Below are 15,949 nucleotides of genomic sequence, written 5' to 3'. Positions count from 1 at the left end.
AAAGCGGCGCTGTGATTGGCGGGGCCTGAGTCCCGGAGGATGCAGGCCCGCCGCCATCACCCGCGTGGAGCGGCGGTGGATATGCACCGCCGCCCCCACGCCCGCTGTCGAACTCTGCACTCAGCGGGGCAGGTGGAGACCGGACCAGATCCGGTCCCCAGCACCGCCCGAAGCCCGCGCTACCTCCGGCCACATGGGACGGCGCCGGGCCGTCCCAGGTGAGGAGGGACGCGCACGCTAGTAGCAGGGCCAGTGACCGCACGAGGACACTGGCCCTTGCTACAGCTAAAGGAAGAGAGCAATTAGAATCACTGTACAGGCCCTTCACCAGGATTGGGCACAGATACAGAGACCACCCAATTTAAAACTAACAAGTATCAAACCTGGAATAACAGGCCAATCAAAAGGTGACAGCAATAAAGGATTTATGCAACTTTTGAAGTACCTTAACGGTATTGAACACCCCTGATAAATTGTATGTCGACGAAACGTGTTGGAAGATATATTGTTTGAGAATACTTTGAAACAAGAAATTAACTGCCAAAGTCTGCCTGCATTAGGGCAATTTTATATACTATAAGAAGCTGTGATATTTTATTTTCATTTTTGTACAAAATAAATTGCTATTTGTTTTTTAAATTCAAACTGATTGTGTTGAACTCAGTGATATGTATGACATCCCCCTCATTAGCATACAAATAGTACATAGGGGGTAATTCAAATCTGATCGTTAGGCAGCGATTTTTGTTGTCCTGTGATCAGATAGTCGCCGCCTACAGAGGGAGTGTATATTCGCTGTGCAAGTGTGCGATGGCATGTGTAGCAGAGCTGCACAAACTGATTTTGTGCAGTCTCTGCGCAGTCCAGGACTTACGGTGCGTACACACGGTGAGATCCTTGCTATGCCCTTGCGATTTCCCTTGAACTCCCCGGAGCCCAAATAGCACAGATTTTGACTAACTTTTCTTGAGATATGAACTATGGGGGTAATTCCAAGTTGATCGCAGCAGGAAATTTTTTAGCAGTTGGGCAAAACCATGGAGGTCATTCCGAGTTGTTCGCTCGCAAGCGGATTTTGGCAGATTTGCTCATGCTAAGCCGCCGCCTACTGGGAGTGAATCTTAGCATCTTAAAATTGCGAACGATGTATTCGCAATATTGCGATTACACACCTCGTAGCAGTTTCTGAGTAGCTCCAGACTTACTCGGCATCTGCGATCATTTCACTGCTTGTCGTTCCTGGTTTGACGTCACAAACACACCCAGCGTTCGCCCAGACACTCCTCCGTTTCTCCGGCCACTCCTGCGTTTTTTCCGGAAACGGTAGCGTTTTTTCCCACACGCCCATAAAACGGCCTGTTTCCGCCCAGTAACACCCATTTCCTGTCAATCACATTACGATCGCCAGAACGATGAAAAAGCCGTGAGTAAAATTACTAAGTGCATAGCAAATTTACTTGGCGCAGTCGCAGTGCGAACATTGCGCATGCGCATTAAGCGAAAAATCGCTGCGATGCGAAGATTTTTACCGAGCGAACAACTCGGAATGAGGGCCCATGTGCACTGCAGGGGGGGCAGATATAACATTTGCAGAGAGAGTTAGATTTAGATTGCAGATTGAACTCACCACACCCAAATCTATCTCTCTCTGCACATGTTATATCTGCCCCCCCTGCAGTGCACATGGGCCCTCATTCCGAGTTGTTCGCTCGGTATTTTTCATCGCATCGCAGTGAAAATCCGCGTAGTACGCATGCGCAATGTTCGCACTGCGACTGCGCCAAGTAACTTTACTATGAAGAAAGTATTTTTACTCACGGCTTTTTCTTCGCTCCGGCGATCGTAATGTGATTGACAGGAAATGGGTGTTACTGGGCGGAAACACGGCGTTTCAGGGGCGTGTGGCTGAAAACGCTACCGTTTCCGGAAAAAACGCAGGAGTGGCCGGGGAAACGGTGGGAGTGCCTGGGCGAACGCTGGGTGTGTTTGTGACGTCAACCAGGAACGACAAGCACTGAAATGATCGCACAGGCAGAGTAAGTCTGGAGCTACTCTGAAACTGCTAAGTAGTTAGTAATCGCAATATTGCGAATACATCGGTCGCAATTTTAAGAAGCTAAGATTCACTCCCAGTAGGCGGCGGCTTAGCGTGTGTAACTCTGCTAAATTCGCCTTGCGACCGATCAACTCGGAATGAGGGCCATGGTTTTGGCCAATTGCTAACAAACTTGCTGCTGCGATCAACTCAGAATTAGGCCCAATGTGTGCTTACGATTTTGGCTTATGTGAGATTTTGGCTTATGTGAGATGTCATTGACATGTGAGATGAACTAGATAGTAGAGATGTGCACCGGACATTTTTCGGGTTTTGTGTTTTGGTTTTGGATTCGGTTCCGCGGCCGTGTTTTGGGTTCGAACGCGTTTTGGCAAAACCTCACCGAATTTTTTTTGTCGGATTCGGGTGTGTTTTGGATTCGGGTGTTTTTTTTAAAAAAAACTAAAAAACAGCTTAAATCATTGAATTTGGGGGTCATTTTGATCCCATAGTATTATCAACCTCAATAACCATAATTTACACTTATTTACAGTCTATTCTGAGTACCTCACACCTCACAATATTATTTTTAGTCCTAAAATTTGCACCGAGGTCGCTGGATGACTAAGCTCAGCGACCCAAGTGGCCGACACAAACACCTGGCCCATCTATGAGTGGCACTGCAGTGTTACGCAGGATGGCCCTTCCAAAAAACACTCCCCAAACAGCACATGACGCAAAGAAAAAAAGAGGCGCAATGAGGTAGCTGTGTGACTAAGCTCAGCGACCCAAGTGGCCGACACAAACACCTGGCCCATCTAGGAGTGGCACTGCAGTGTCACGCAGGATGGCCCTTCAAAAAACTACTCCCCAAACAGCACATGACGCAAAGAAAAAAAGAGGCGCAATGAGGTAGCTGTGTGAGTAAGCTAAGCGACCCTAGTGGCCGACACAAACACCTGGCCCATCTAGGAGTGGCACTGCAGTGTTACGCAGGATGGCCCTTCAAAAAACTACTCCCCAAACAGCACATGACGCAAAGAAAAAAAGAGGCGCAATGAGGTAGCTGTGTGAGTAAGCTAAGCGACCCTAGTGGCCGACACAAACACCTGGCCCATCTAGGAGTGGCACTGCAGTGTCACGCAGGCTGGCCCTTCAAAAAACTACTCCCCAAACAGCACATGACGCAAAGAAAAATTAAAGAAAAAAGAGGTGCAAGATGGAATTGTACTTGGGCCCTCCCACCCACCCTTATGTTGTATAAACAGGACATGCACACTTTAACCAACCCATCATTTCAGTGACAGGGTCTGCCACACGGGTTGGTTTGGACCCCCACCAAAAAAGAAGCAATTAATCTCTCCTTGCACAAACTGGCTCTACAGAGGCAAGATGTCCACCTCATCATCATCCTCCGATTCATCACCGTGTACATCCCCCTCCTCACAGATTATCAATTCGTCCCCACTGGAATCCACCATCTCAGCTCCCTGTGTACTTTGTGGAGGCAATTGCTGCTGGTCAATGTCTCCACGGAGGAATTGATTATAATTCATTTTAATGAACATCATCTTCTCCACATTTTCTGGAAGTAACCTCGTACGCCGATTGCTGACAAGGTGAGCGGCGGCACTAAACACTCTTTCGGAATACACACTTGTGGGAGGGCAACTTAGGTAGAATAAAGCCAGTTTGTGCAAGGGCCTCCAAATTGCCTCTTTTTCCTGCCAGTATACGTACGGACTGTCTGACGTGCCTACTTGGATGCGGTCACTCATATAATCCTCCACCATTCTTTCAATGGTGAGAGAATCATATGCAGTGACAGTAGACGACATGTCCGTAATCGTTGTCAGGTCCTTCAGTCCGGACCAGATGTCAGCATCAGCAGTCGCTCCAGACTGCCCTGCATCACCGCCAGCGGGTGGGCTCGGAATTCTGAGCCTTTTCCTCGCACCCCCAATTGCGGGAGAATGTGAAGGAGGAGCTGTTGACCGATCAAGTTCCACTTGACTTGATAATTTTCTCACCAGCAGGTCTTTGAACCCCTGCAGACTTGTGTCTGCCGGAAAGAGAGATACAACGTATGTTTTAAATCTAGGATCGAGCACGGTGGCCAAAATGTAGTGCTCTGATTTCAACAGATTGACCACCCGTGAATCCTGGTTAAGCGAATGAAGGGCTCCATCCACAAGTCCCACATGCCTAGCGGAATCGCTCTTTCTTAGCTCCTCCTTCAATGTCTCCAGCTTCTTCTGCAAAAGCCTGATGAGGGGAATGACCTGACTCAGGCTGGCAGTGTCTGAACTGACTTCACGTGTGGCAAGTTCAAAAGGTTGCAGAACCTTGCACAACGTTGAAATCATTCTCCACTGCGCTTGAGACAGGTGCATTCCACCTCCTTTGCCTATATCGTGGCCAGATGTATAGGCTTGAATGGCCTTTTGCTGCTCCTCCAACCTCTGAAGCATATAGAGGGTTGAATTCCACCTCGTTACCACTTCTTGCTTCAGATGATGGCAGGGCAGGTTCAGGCGTTTTTGGTGTTGCTCCAGTCTTCTGTACGTGGTGCCTGTACGCCGAAAGTGTCCCGCAAATTCTTCTGGCCACCGACAGCATCTCTTGCACGCCCCTCTCGTTTTTTAAATAATTCTGCACCACCAAATTCAAGGTATGTGCAAAACATGGGACGTGCTGGAATTTGCCCAGATATAATGCACGCACAATATTGCTGGCGTTGTCCGATGCCACAAATCCACAGGAGAGTCCAATTGGGGTAAGCCATTCTGCGATGATCTTCCTCAGTTGCCGTAAGAGGTTTTCAGCTGTGTGCGTATTCTGGAAAGCGGTGATACAAAGCGTAGCCTGCCTAGGAAAGAGTTGGCGTTTGCGAGATGCTGCTACTGGTGCCGCCGCTGCTGTTCTTGCGGCGGGAGTCAATACATCTACCCAGTGGGCTGTCACAGTCATATAGTCCTGAGTCTGCCCTGCTCCACTTGTCCACATGTCCGTGGTTAAGTGGACATTGGGTACAACTGCATTTTTTAGGACACTGGTGAGTCTTTTTCTGAGGTCTGTGTACATTTTCGGTATCGCCTGCCTAGAGAAATGGAACCTAGATGGTATTTGGTACCGGGGACACAGTACCTCAAACAAGTCTATAGTTGGCTCTGCAGTAATGATGGATACCGGAACCACGTTTCTCACCGTCCAGGATGCCAAGGCCTCAGTTATCCGCTTTGCAGCAGGATGACTGCTGTGATATTTCATCTTCCTCGCAAAGGACTGTTGGACAGTCAATTGCTTGGTGGAAGTAGTAAAAGTGGTCTTACGACTTCCCCTCTGGGATGACCATCAACTCCCAGCAGCAACAACAGCAGCGCCAGCAGCAGTAGGCGTTACACTCAAGGATGCATCGGAGGAATCCCAGGCAGGAGAGGACTCATCAGAATTGCCAGTGACATGGCCTGCAGGACTATTGGCATTCCTGGGGAAGGAGGAAATTGACACTGAGGGAGTTGGTGGGGTGGTTTGCGTGAGCTTGGTTACAAGAGGAAGGGATTTACTGGTCAGTGGACTGCTTCCGCTGTCGCCCAAAGTTTTTGAACTTGTCACTGACTTATGATGAATGCGCTGCAGGTGACGTATAAGGGAGGATGTTCCGAGGTGGTTAACGTCCTTACCCCTACTTATTACAACTTGACAAAGGCAACACACGGCTTGACACCTGTTGTCCGCATTTCTGTTGAAATACTTCCACACTGAAGAGCTGATTTTTTTGGTATTTTCACCAGGCATGTCAATGGCCATATTCCTCCCACGGACAACAGGTGTCTCCCCGGGTGCCTGACTTAAACAAACCACTTCACCATCAGAATCCTCCTTGTCAATTTCCTCCCCAGCGCCAGCAACACCCATATGCTCATCCTGGTGATACTCAACCTGTATAACGAAAGTATTTCACAGGAGTAATCTCCAAGTACCTCTAATGGGTCTAGGACTCCAGGTCGACAACAAAAAGGTCGACACACCTTAGGTCGACTTCAATTGGTCGACACACCTTAGGTCGACATGGACAAAAGGTCGACATGAACAAGGTCGACATGGAAAAAGGTTGACATGAGTTTTTTATGTTTTTTTTTTGTGTCGTTTTCTTCGTAGAGTGACCGGGAACCCCAATTAGTGCACCGAGTCCCCTCGCATGGCTCGCTTCGCTCGCCATGCTTCGGGCATGGTTCCTTCGCTCCGCTTCGCTCGGCACAGATTACCGTTCCAATCGTAGTCCACGTGGATCGTTAAGTATGATAAGGTTCCAAAAAAGAAAAAAATTGTGAAAAACTCATGTCGACCATTTTCCATGTCGACCTTGTTCCTGTCGACCTTTTGTCCACGTCGACCTAAGGTGTGTCGATCAATTGGCGTCGACCTAAGGTGTGTCGACCTTTTTGTTGTCGACCTGGAGTCCGGATACCCCTCTAATAAAGTGTAAATTCGACATAGTGTTATACAGTATAAATAATGAAAAAGCTTTCACCAGTTCAACCTTAGGGTGTGTACACACGGTGAGATCCTTGCTATGCCCAATTTTCACTTGCGATTTCCCTTGAACTCCCCGGAGCCCAGCTAGCACAGATTTTGACTAACTTTTCTTGAGATATGGACTATGTGTGCTTACGATTTTGGCTTAAGTGAGATTTTGGCTTATGTGAGATGTCATTGACATGTGAGATGAACTAGATAGTACACCGATCTAGCAAGGATTGACTTGCCTGCACAATCTATCTTTTCTTGCGATGCCGACCTGGCAGCACCGCGCATCGGGATCGAATCGGAATCTCAAGGTGACTTTCACCTTGCGATCTGCACTAACTTTTCTTGCGATTTTGACTATATAGTCAAAATCGAAAGAAAATATCTCACCGTGTGTACACGGTGCGATCACATCAGCCTGTTCAGGACCGGATTTGATGTCAGACAACTTCCCTGAAAACTGATAATGCTGATTATCTAACAGGAACAAAAAGCTATACCTTCTATACACTCTAAACACACTTTAAACCTTTAGCCGCTGCGGCCGCTATACTTGGTACACACGCTACGTACTTTTTACGCTAATAGCGTACAGAGTCCCGTACGATGTACGGACTCTGTGTACAAACGCCGCGCTGACGGTACAATGCACCCGCAGCGCGTACACACCCAATGAATACTCTTTAAACCTTATACAGCAATGCAATGCGTTACTAATACACTTTTAAACCTTAGCAGGGAAAGGAAGACACAACACCGATTTGTAGTTAAATCACTGGGTTCCGACACCACAGCGTAAAATTGCTGAAAGGGGGTTACAATATATACAATACAATATAAGACAATATAACAGAATAATGGCTACAGTCAATGGTACATACTTGAGTGGACAAACTTGCGCAACCCGGCCGGTCCCCGGTCATCTGATAGATAACTTTGTGAGTCTTGTGTCTGACCAGGCTAGAAGCAGGCTCTCTTTATACACTTCTTCCAAAAGCAATACAATAGATACTGTAATCCCTTTGTCCATTGGACACAGGAATGCCCTTTTACAGTACAGGAGAGGTCATAGGTCTGTTTGAATAGGTGGGCGATGTCTATTTTCACTGCTCTTGTGGGTGGTCTCCTCTGGATTCCCGCCGCATACATAATGTACAGTAAATACAGTTTATATCTATATTCTGCTCCTGCACATAACTATCCGCAGGAACATGCGATCTTACTCAAACCAACACCGGAATGTTTCCCTTATACCCTACAGCTGGATACCAAACACCACCTTATGACCTTGTTCCGTCCCCTCCTATTCTGTAAAGGTGAATCCCTTTGTTCTGAAACCATTTAAACTGTTGTTATTTTCTGGTGGGGTGCAGGAGGACTATGTGTACATTGGCCCTCATTCCGAGTTGTTCGCTCGCAAGCTGCTTTTAGCAGCTTTGCACACGCTAAGCCGCCGCCTACTGGGAGTGAATCTTAGCATAGTAAAATTGCGAACGAAAGATTAGCAGAATTGCGAATAGACACTTCTTAGCAGTTTCTGAGTAGCTCCACACTTACTCGGCAACTGCGATCAGTTCAGTCAGTTTCGTTCCTGGTTTGACGTCACAAACACTCCCAGCGTTCGCCCAGACACTCCTCCGTTTCTTCAGACACTCCCGCGTTTTTCCCAGAAACGGCAGCGTTTTTTCACACACACCCATAAAACGGCCAGTTTCCGCCCAGAAACACCCATTTTCTGTCAATCACATTACAATCACCAGAACGAAGAAAAAAACCTCGTAATGCCGTGAGTAAAATTCCTAACTGCATAGCAAATTTACTTGGCGCAGTCGCAGTGCGAACATTGCGCATGCGCAATTAGCGGAAAATCGCTGCGATGCGAAGAAAATTACCGAGCGAACAACTCGGAATGACCACCATTGTGCACTATTTGGATTAAATATGTAATGTGTTTTGATAGCTCTCCATGCATTCACAAACTCTACCGTAAATACCCATACCACGCACTGATGCGCACAACCGCGGGAGCGACCTTACGCAAATTGCGAATATGTGCACGCACAGCAGAACAAGTACACGCGCGGAGGCCATCTGTGAGTAGTTCGTACGTAATGTATGTACTGCAATATTTTTCGACTTTGACAAAACGCTTTAGCTCGGCTGCGTTTTTCCAGACACTCCCTGAAAACGGTCAGTTACCACCCACAAATGGCCTCTTCCTGTCAATCTCCTTGCGAACGCCCGTGCGAATGGATCCTTCCCACAATCTAGTCGCTGACCAGCGATCCCTGTTGCAGCCGTGCGATGCGCCGGCGCAGTGCGGTGCATATACGCATGCACAGTTTGGATCTGATTGCCCGCTGTGCGAAAACGCACAGCAGCGATTAGATCTGAATTAGGCCCACAGTTACATAGTTATACATACATAGTTATACAATAAGTTATACATACATAGTTATACAATAAGTGTTTAAAGAATAGGCAGCCCCTAGGAAACACTACCCCAATACCTTTCCTAACAGGTCCCCTCTGGCAGAGGACCATTCTTCGGGGCTTTGCTACGGTGTCGTTTTAAAGCCAACAGAATAAAAGTAAATATGACTTTTAGGATACCCCTGAAAAAACACCAAGGTTGTGAGTAATAAAAACCAGTGATAAGTACCAAAATTATAAGCGCAGTACTGGTAATCAAATATTTTATATATATATATATATATATATATATATAATGAGGATATGGAAGCTGCACTCACAAATCGTTTTCATACAACAGCTGGAGTGCCAAATCTAGAGCAAAGTCCAATCTAGAAAAAGTCCCAAATATATCTTCAAGAAATAAGGATGCACTCACCAGACTTCTTCAAAAGTACAAAAACGAGCTTTTAATGTCACCAGCACATACTCACAAGGTCATGGTCGACCATGGTGACCATGACCTTGTGAGTATGTGCTGGTGACACTGACATTAAAGGCTCGTTTTTGTACTTTTGAAGAAGTCTGGTGAGTGCATCCTTATTTCTTGAAGATATATATATATATATATATATATATATATATGGATAACTGAGGCAGCACAACAGTTGTGGATGGCACCGGGGCCATACACATACTTCAAATGCTGGAGTGCTGGCGTGAACCCTATTAATATACATGTATACAGAGGCAGAACTCTGGGAGGCAACGGAGTCATCTGCCGCCGGGCTCCTGCTCTGAAGGGGGGCACCTCTCCTCCCATTCTGTGAGACCATTGAATTAAGTTAATTGATAGCTGCCACTGTCTTTTCAGTGGCCAACTTACTCACTGGTCCCTGCACCTTACAAATCTCACCCTTTTTATTATACTGTAGATACACATTTTACAAGTGTCACACCCAGGATTAGAACCCACGACCTATGACACAGGAAGCAGACACCTTACTGATGAAGTTGTTTGCTCCTCTATAGGAAATATGAGAATTCTAACGATATGAAGTTACTTTTCTGACAATTACATGTAACTTCATATAGTTAGAATTCTCATACTTCCTGTACAGGAGCAAATAGCTCCATCAGTAAAGTGTCTGCTATCAGTGTAACAGGTCATGGGTCCTAATCCTGGGTATGACTGCTAAGAAATGTGTGATTTAAACACACACACACATGCATATATATTTATCTTAATATAGGAAATAGAGGGGCACCGATATTTATCTTGCCTCCGGGCAACTGGGACGAACTTACGCCACTGCATGTATATACTGTATACATATATAAACTTTAAATACAAAAAACAGGTAAAATAATAAGATATAAGAGTAATAAAATTCAATGATAAGATTATTGTGTCTATTGCTCCCTCAAGGTGTGGAGGCTTATATTTCCGGGATGTTACTAAAAATAACTTCTCACCAAAGATCACCTGACAGGAGAAAGGTGCAACGACCAATTAGTAAATGATTTTAATAAAAAATTGCTTACAGCATAAAGAAGGTGACAAAGTATCTGCAATCACTATATAGTTGAGATGATGGTATATTCCTGACACCACCCTTGCAGGTGTAAGCTCAATTGGCAGGATTCTCCCACTTAGTGTATGGAAACAGCACCAGAAATCCTACGCGTTTTGTCCACAAATGAACTTCTTCAGAGTTAAGAAATCTTTAAAAAATCTAAAATTATAATGCAATGTCATAATTGATGTACTGTAAATCATTCATAGGTCATTCATAGCAATAAACCCAAGAAGGAAAATTGGCTCGTTGTACGATCACACAAAAATGGGAATTCACATCCAGAAGATAAGTTGATCCCAAAACATGGATTCAAGGAGTAATATTGAACAGTGTGAAAGTGCCCTCCAAACATATGTCTGTTCTCCATTGCACTTAATTTTATGCCCTCTAATAGTGCTCTAACTCATTTTCAGAACCATAGTGGAGCCTTACATAATGTTATGCCCCATAGTAGTGCCCTAGGTTATTTTTTGAACCATAGTAGTACTTAGTTCACATTATGTCACATTGTAGGGCTGCCAGTACATTATGCAACACAGTACCCCAATTCACATTATGACATACAGTGGCCCCAGTTCATATTATGTCACATTACAGTGCCCCCAGTTCAAATTATGTAACTTTATAATGCTATACTATTTATACCATATTTGTATATATGTAATAGCCTGCAAGAATCAGAATGTGCGAGAGTTTGTAAAAAAAATTCCCATTTTGTAGAAGTGGAAATAATTTACACTGCAGAGTCAACTTTTTGTTGTGTAAATCAGTGGTTCTCAAGCCCCCGGCATGCCACACTGGCCTCATTTTCCAGGTCACTGGGCAGTTGCTCTGTGTATCGCTTTGTATCATCACTTTTTAAAATGACACAGATGACCTAGAATACATGAACTGTGGGGTCCTGAGGACCGATTTTAAGAACCTGTGGTGTAAATGACTGCCGCTTTAAAAAAAAAAAGGGGGTCAGTCCAGTTAGGTGCGACTGGAGCGATGTACTGTTGCTGTGCTGTTTCAGTGCTGGTAACAGCACCCGATCTTGCACCTTTTGCAGGCTGATTTCTGCCTGAATTTGCACAAAATTGGTCAGAGCCCTATGGGATAGTAACCACTGACTGGTAATTGACACAAGTTAATAATCTAAATGACCTAACAACATCTACACAAGAGAGTATATACAGTAGGTCTACTTGAGTTCCTAAAACGACTCTGTGATGACAAATACGACATCCATCTCAGATAATTACTGAGTAAATAGGATGATTTAAACAAGGAACTCCATAAAAGAAACATTAAGTGCACCAACGTATATGGTCATGTGTATAGACTAACCAAGACTATTGTATGAAATGTGTGGGTTAGTGAGTTGAAACTTTAAAGGTTTAAAGTGAATTGTATCTAGTAGACTTGGGTGGATGCACATATAGTACAAAGGTATCCCACCAATTAATAGGGAATTAAGGGTAGGTTATAGCCAGAGTAACCACCGTGTGCAGCACGGACAGCAGCTAGACGAGCTGAACTGTCATTTTAGACACAAATTTGATACCCTCGAAGTTCATTTTGAAGTTGAGCTGCTCCACTGTAGTGTGTTGGTCGGCCCTCACTCATCTTCGTAGCCAACTTTCACCTCTCACATCAAAGACACGTGGTGCTCTGCAGTTTCCATGTCAGTTATTCACAATATTGCCATTTGTCCAGTCACGATACACCTTCACCACAGCAGCACGCTCAGAAATACTGCCACCCTTTTCCTGAAAGCCGATAATCATCCATTTTTGCAACTCTGATAAATCGCCCCTTTTACCCATGACAGCAAAGAGTGATGTGTATGCAGACGGCCTATCACACAACCTACACAACCACCAAGCCAGTGCACAACTCATTATGTACTACATGGGCTATGCACTGTCGATGTGAAATGCAGCTTTTAGAGCTCCCAGGATGCTCTGGTCTTTCCCCCCTATACCCCGCCACTAGCTTAGGCTATCCTATTTTGTTTTGGTGCTGGCAGGAGCTGGATGCACCTTTCACAGTGGGGCTGCTTTTAAGCAGTCGCAAGCTTTTCTATTATGTTTTAATTTAGTTTTCTTTTACTTTACTTGGTCAAGCAGCACTAGGCAGTCCTAAGGACGCCAGCGCTGCTGCTTCTCCAACACCCCAGCACCGCAACACCAGTAACTGGTCCAGTGATTCTGACGTGCACCTTGGAAGCATTGCTAGAAGCTACTGAGGAACAGCCCAGACTGCGGCCGGAGTATCAGGGGACAGGTAAGGCAGGTCCCCGCTTGCAGAAACCTGTGTCTTTTACACAGTCTCACCTCCGGTCTTGGAGACGGACCGGAGGTGCTGGGAATCTTCCCTGTGAACTCTATGGCATTCTGCCCCTGTGCCTATTGCACAAATTTGAATCGGTCATGGTCCACCCCTGCAAGTGCCCAGAGACACCCCAGAGTACCACGGCACCCAGTTTGGGAACCACTGGACTGTATATTGAGAATGTCATGGTTACAATAGTATGTCTTAACTATACTAAATTGTGTCAATCATGATTATCCACGACTGTAGGTGTAGAGATTATGGCCCAGATTTATCAAGCCTTGGAGAGTGATAAATTGCACAGTGATAAAGTACCAGCCAATCAGATCCTAACTTCCATATTACAGGCTTTGAAAAATAACAGTTACAAGCTGATTGGTTGGTACTTTATCATCGTACAGTTTATCACTCTCCAAGGCTTGATATATTTGGACCATTGTTGCTTGTTGGAATACAGTACATCAAAACACATATACAATATACAGAGTAAAATACTCTCAGAAAATACAATAGACACTGGCTTGAAAAATACTGCGATACAAAGTATAAACAAAAAAATATAAACAAATTTGTTGTACCAAACTGTTTATTTTTATTGGCTATACTTTGGCAGTGGATTAGTAATCACGTTTAATCTTAAATAATGATTAAATGGTCAACAGTATATTTAAGTAATTTTTATCTATCATTTGTAAGGTGCCATAAAGTTTCTGTGGCATTGATATATAAAACCTAGTGGCATATCTATAATACGTGCAGGGTGTGCAGTGCAGAGGGGTAACTAGGGTTTTCGGAGCCCAGGGCAAGATAAAGAGTGGCGCCCAAACTCCCCCCCCCCCCCCAAAAAAAATAAAATAAATAAATCTACAGAAAATCATGTGTGTGCGCTGTAAAATGGGCGTGACCACGCTCCAGAAGGGGCATGGTCACATACCAGAAGGGGGGGTGACCACTGAAAATGGGGCGTGCCAACATGACTATCACCTACCCGCTGTGTCGCCTCTCAGCACACTATCACCTACCCCTTGTGTCGTCTCTCAGCACACCTTCATTCAATTTTTGCACATTAAGGCAGTAGAGTCCCCTATTTACACAGTACGCAGGCAGATTCCCCTTTTTACACAGTACGCTTGCAGAGTCCCCTTTTTACACAGTACGCAGGCAGAGTCCTCTTTTACACCGTCCGCAGGCAGAGTCCCCTATTTACACAGTACGCAGGCAGAGTCCCCTTTTTACACATAGTGCCAGATACACATTGCCCCACAGTGCCACTGCCAGATACACAATGCACCACAGTGCCACTGCCAGATACACAATTTCCCACAGTGCCACTGCCAGATACACAATGCCCCACAGTGCCACTGCCAGATACATAATGCCCCACAGTGCCACTGCCAGATACACAATGCCCCACAGTGCCACTGCCAGATACACATTGCCCCACAGTGCCACTGCCAGATACACAATGCCCCACAGTGCCACTGCCAGATACACAATGCCCCACAGTGCCCCTGCCAGATACACAATGCCACACAGTGCCCCTGCCAGATACAGAATGCCCCACAGTGCCATTGACAGATACACATTGCCCCACAGTGCCACTGCCCCTTCCCCCCCCCGCGCTCCCCGTTGCCCTGCTCACCGCCGCAGCGCCTCTCCTGCCCGACCTCAACGCACCATGAAGTCCGGTCTCCGGCTGCGGGTATCTTCTTGGCACCGGTCCTTTAGTCAATCAGAGCTCGCGGACCGGCAGCCAATCAGAAGCTGGCCTGCGAGCCCTGATTCGCTACCAAACCAAGGACACTCGCCCCACAGTCGCCACACTGGACTGTCCGTCAGCAGACATTGAGGGGTAGGAGAGGCGCTGCGCTCTCCTCCCCTCATATTATCACATAGCAGCGGGATGGGGGACTGTACGGGGGCAGAGGAACAGTAACGGGGCGAGTGGGCATAATGCCCTGGCCGCCGCCACCGCCCCCCTCTCCTGGGCCTACCAAGGCGCCCAGGGCATGTGCCCTGCCTGACCCCCCTTAGTTACGCCTCTGGTGCAGTGTACATGGGCTCCATGATCCAGGGGGCCCACACTGCACACTCTTCACCCTTATATTATATTTGTCTCTTCGAATGGCAGCGATTTGTCTCTCCTCTGTGGTGGCAGCGATGTTGCACAAATCACCAGAAAATGGTGCAGTGCCCATTTTCCCAGAGATATGCGCAATAGATAAATCACTGGAAACACACTGCAACGCCCGATCCATGTTCCCGGAGACCTACGCATACAAAGTCGAATCTGGCGCAGTGCCAGAGTCTACTGCATGCGCCACCTACAAGAGGGCAGAGACTGCACATGGGACTCCTCCTCTCTTAAGCTACCCCTGATAAAAACCCCTCAGTGCTATGAAATTGAGAAACAGCACAACCCCTTATGCAGCATTTATTTTTAGAATAATGTTTTCTAAAAATCATTATTTACATAAATTGCAATTTTATACAGTAAAGTCCTAAAAATGGAAGTTTGTTCTCTGTAGTACAGACAAAATGGTACTGTCTATATATGGCTAAAACAATTGTTTATCTTATGCTTTTTTTAATAAGTGGCATATAATTTTTTCATATTTTGGAAAGAAAATATTTTGGAAAAATCTGTCACACAAATGTGATTATTTTCTTAAATATCCAACACTGTCTATCAGTGTCACTCTATTGTATCCTGTCTAATACTTAACATTGTTTATCATTATTTAAGGTACAATCTTTCAGGTGATATACTGCATAATATTACTTTAATTTATGCAGCTGTAGTTCAACTGACTTCAAAATCTGAAGACTTGGAAATTAAGGTAAATATTTAATTAGTATACATAATTGAAACCAAGCTACAAACAGTTAATATGTCAGCATCTAAAAATGTCCTTAGATTGCATTATTCTATTAAATTAATCAATTGTGTTTTATATATATATATATATATATATATATATATATACACACACACATATAATTATTATTATTATTTTTTAAGGACCTCTTTTTTATAGCTACCATAAATGATAAATCCACAGAAGAATAATTTTTT

At 45.3% G+C, this 15,949-nt stretch overlaps 1 protein-coding gene across 7 annotated transcripts in view; it reads left to right on the top strand.

Moving 5' to 3' along the window:
* The window catches only part of SHOC1 (shortage in chiasmata 1), a 642,525-nt gene that overhangs the window by 541,978 nt on the left and 84,598 nt on the right, over positions 1 to 15,949 (top strand). For all 7 annotated transcript variants that reach the window (XM_063914688.1, XM_063914690.1, XM_063914693.1 and 4 more), the window contains one exon: positions 15,620 to 15,713. In XM_063914688.1, coding sequence (XP_063770758.1) covers positions 15,620 to 15,713 — 94 coding nt within the window. The remainder of the gene's footprint in view (positions 1 to 15,619; positions 15,714 to 15,949) is intronic.

Source organism: Pseudophryne corroboree, chromosome 1 (genome assembly GCF_028390025.1).
Source record: "Pseudophryne corroboree isolate aPseCor3 chromosome 1, aPseCor3.hap2, whole genome shotgun sequence".
Classification (NCBI taxonomy): Eukaryota; Metazoa; Chordata; class Amphibia; order Anura; family Myobatrachidae; genus Pseudophryne; species Pseudophryne corroboree.
Note: the sequence above shows the minus strand (reverse complement) of the source record. Positions and strands in the feature narration are given on the sequence as shown.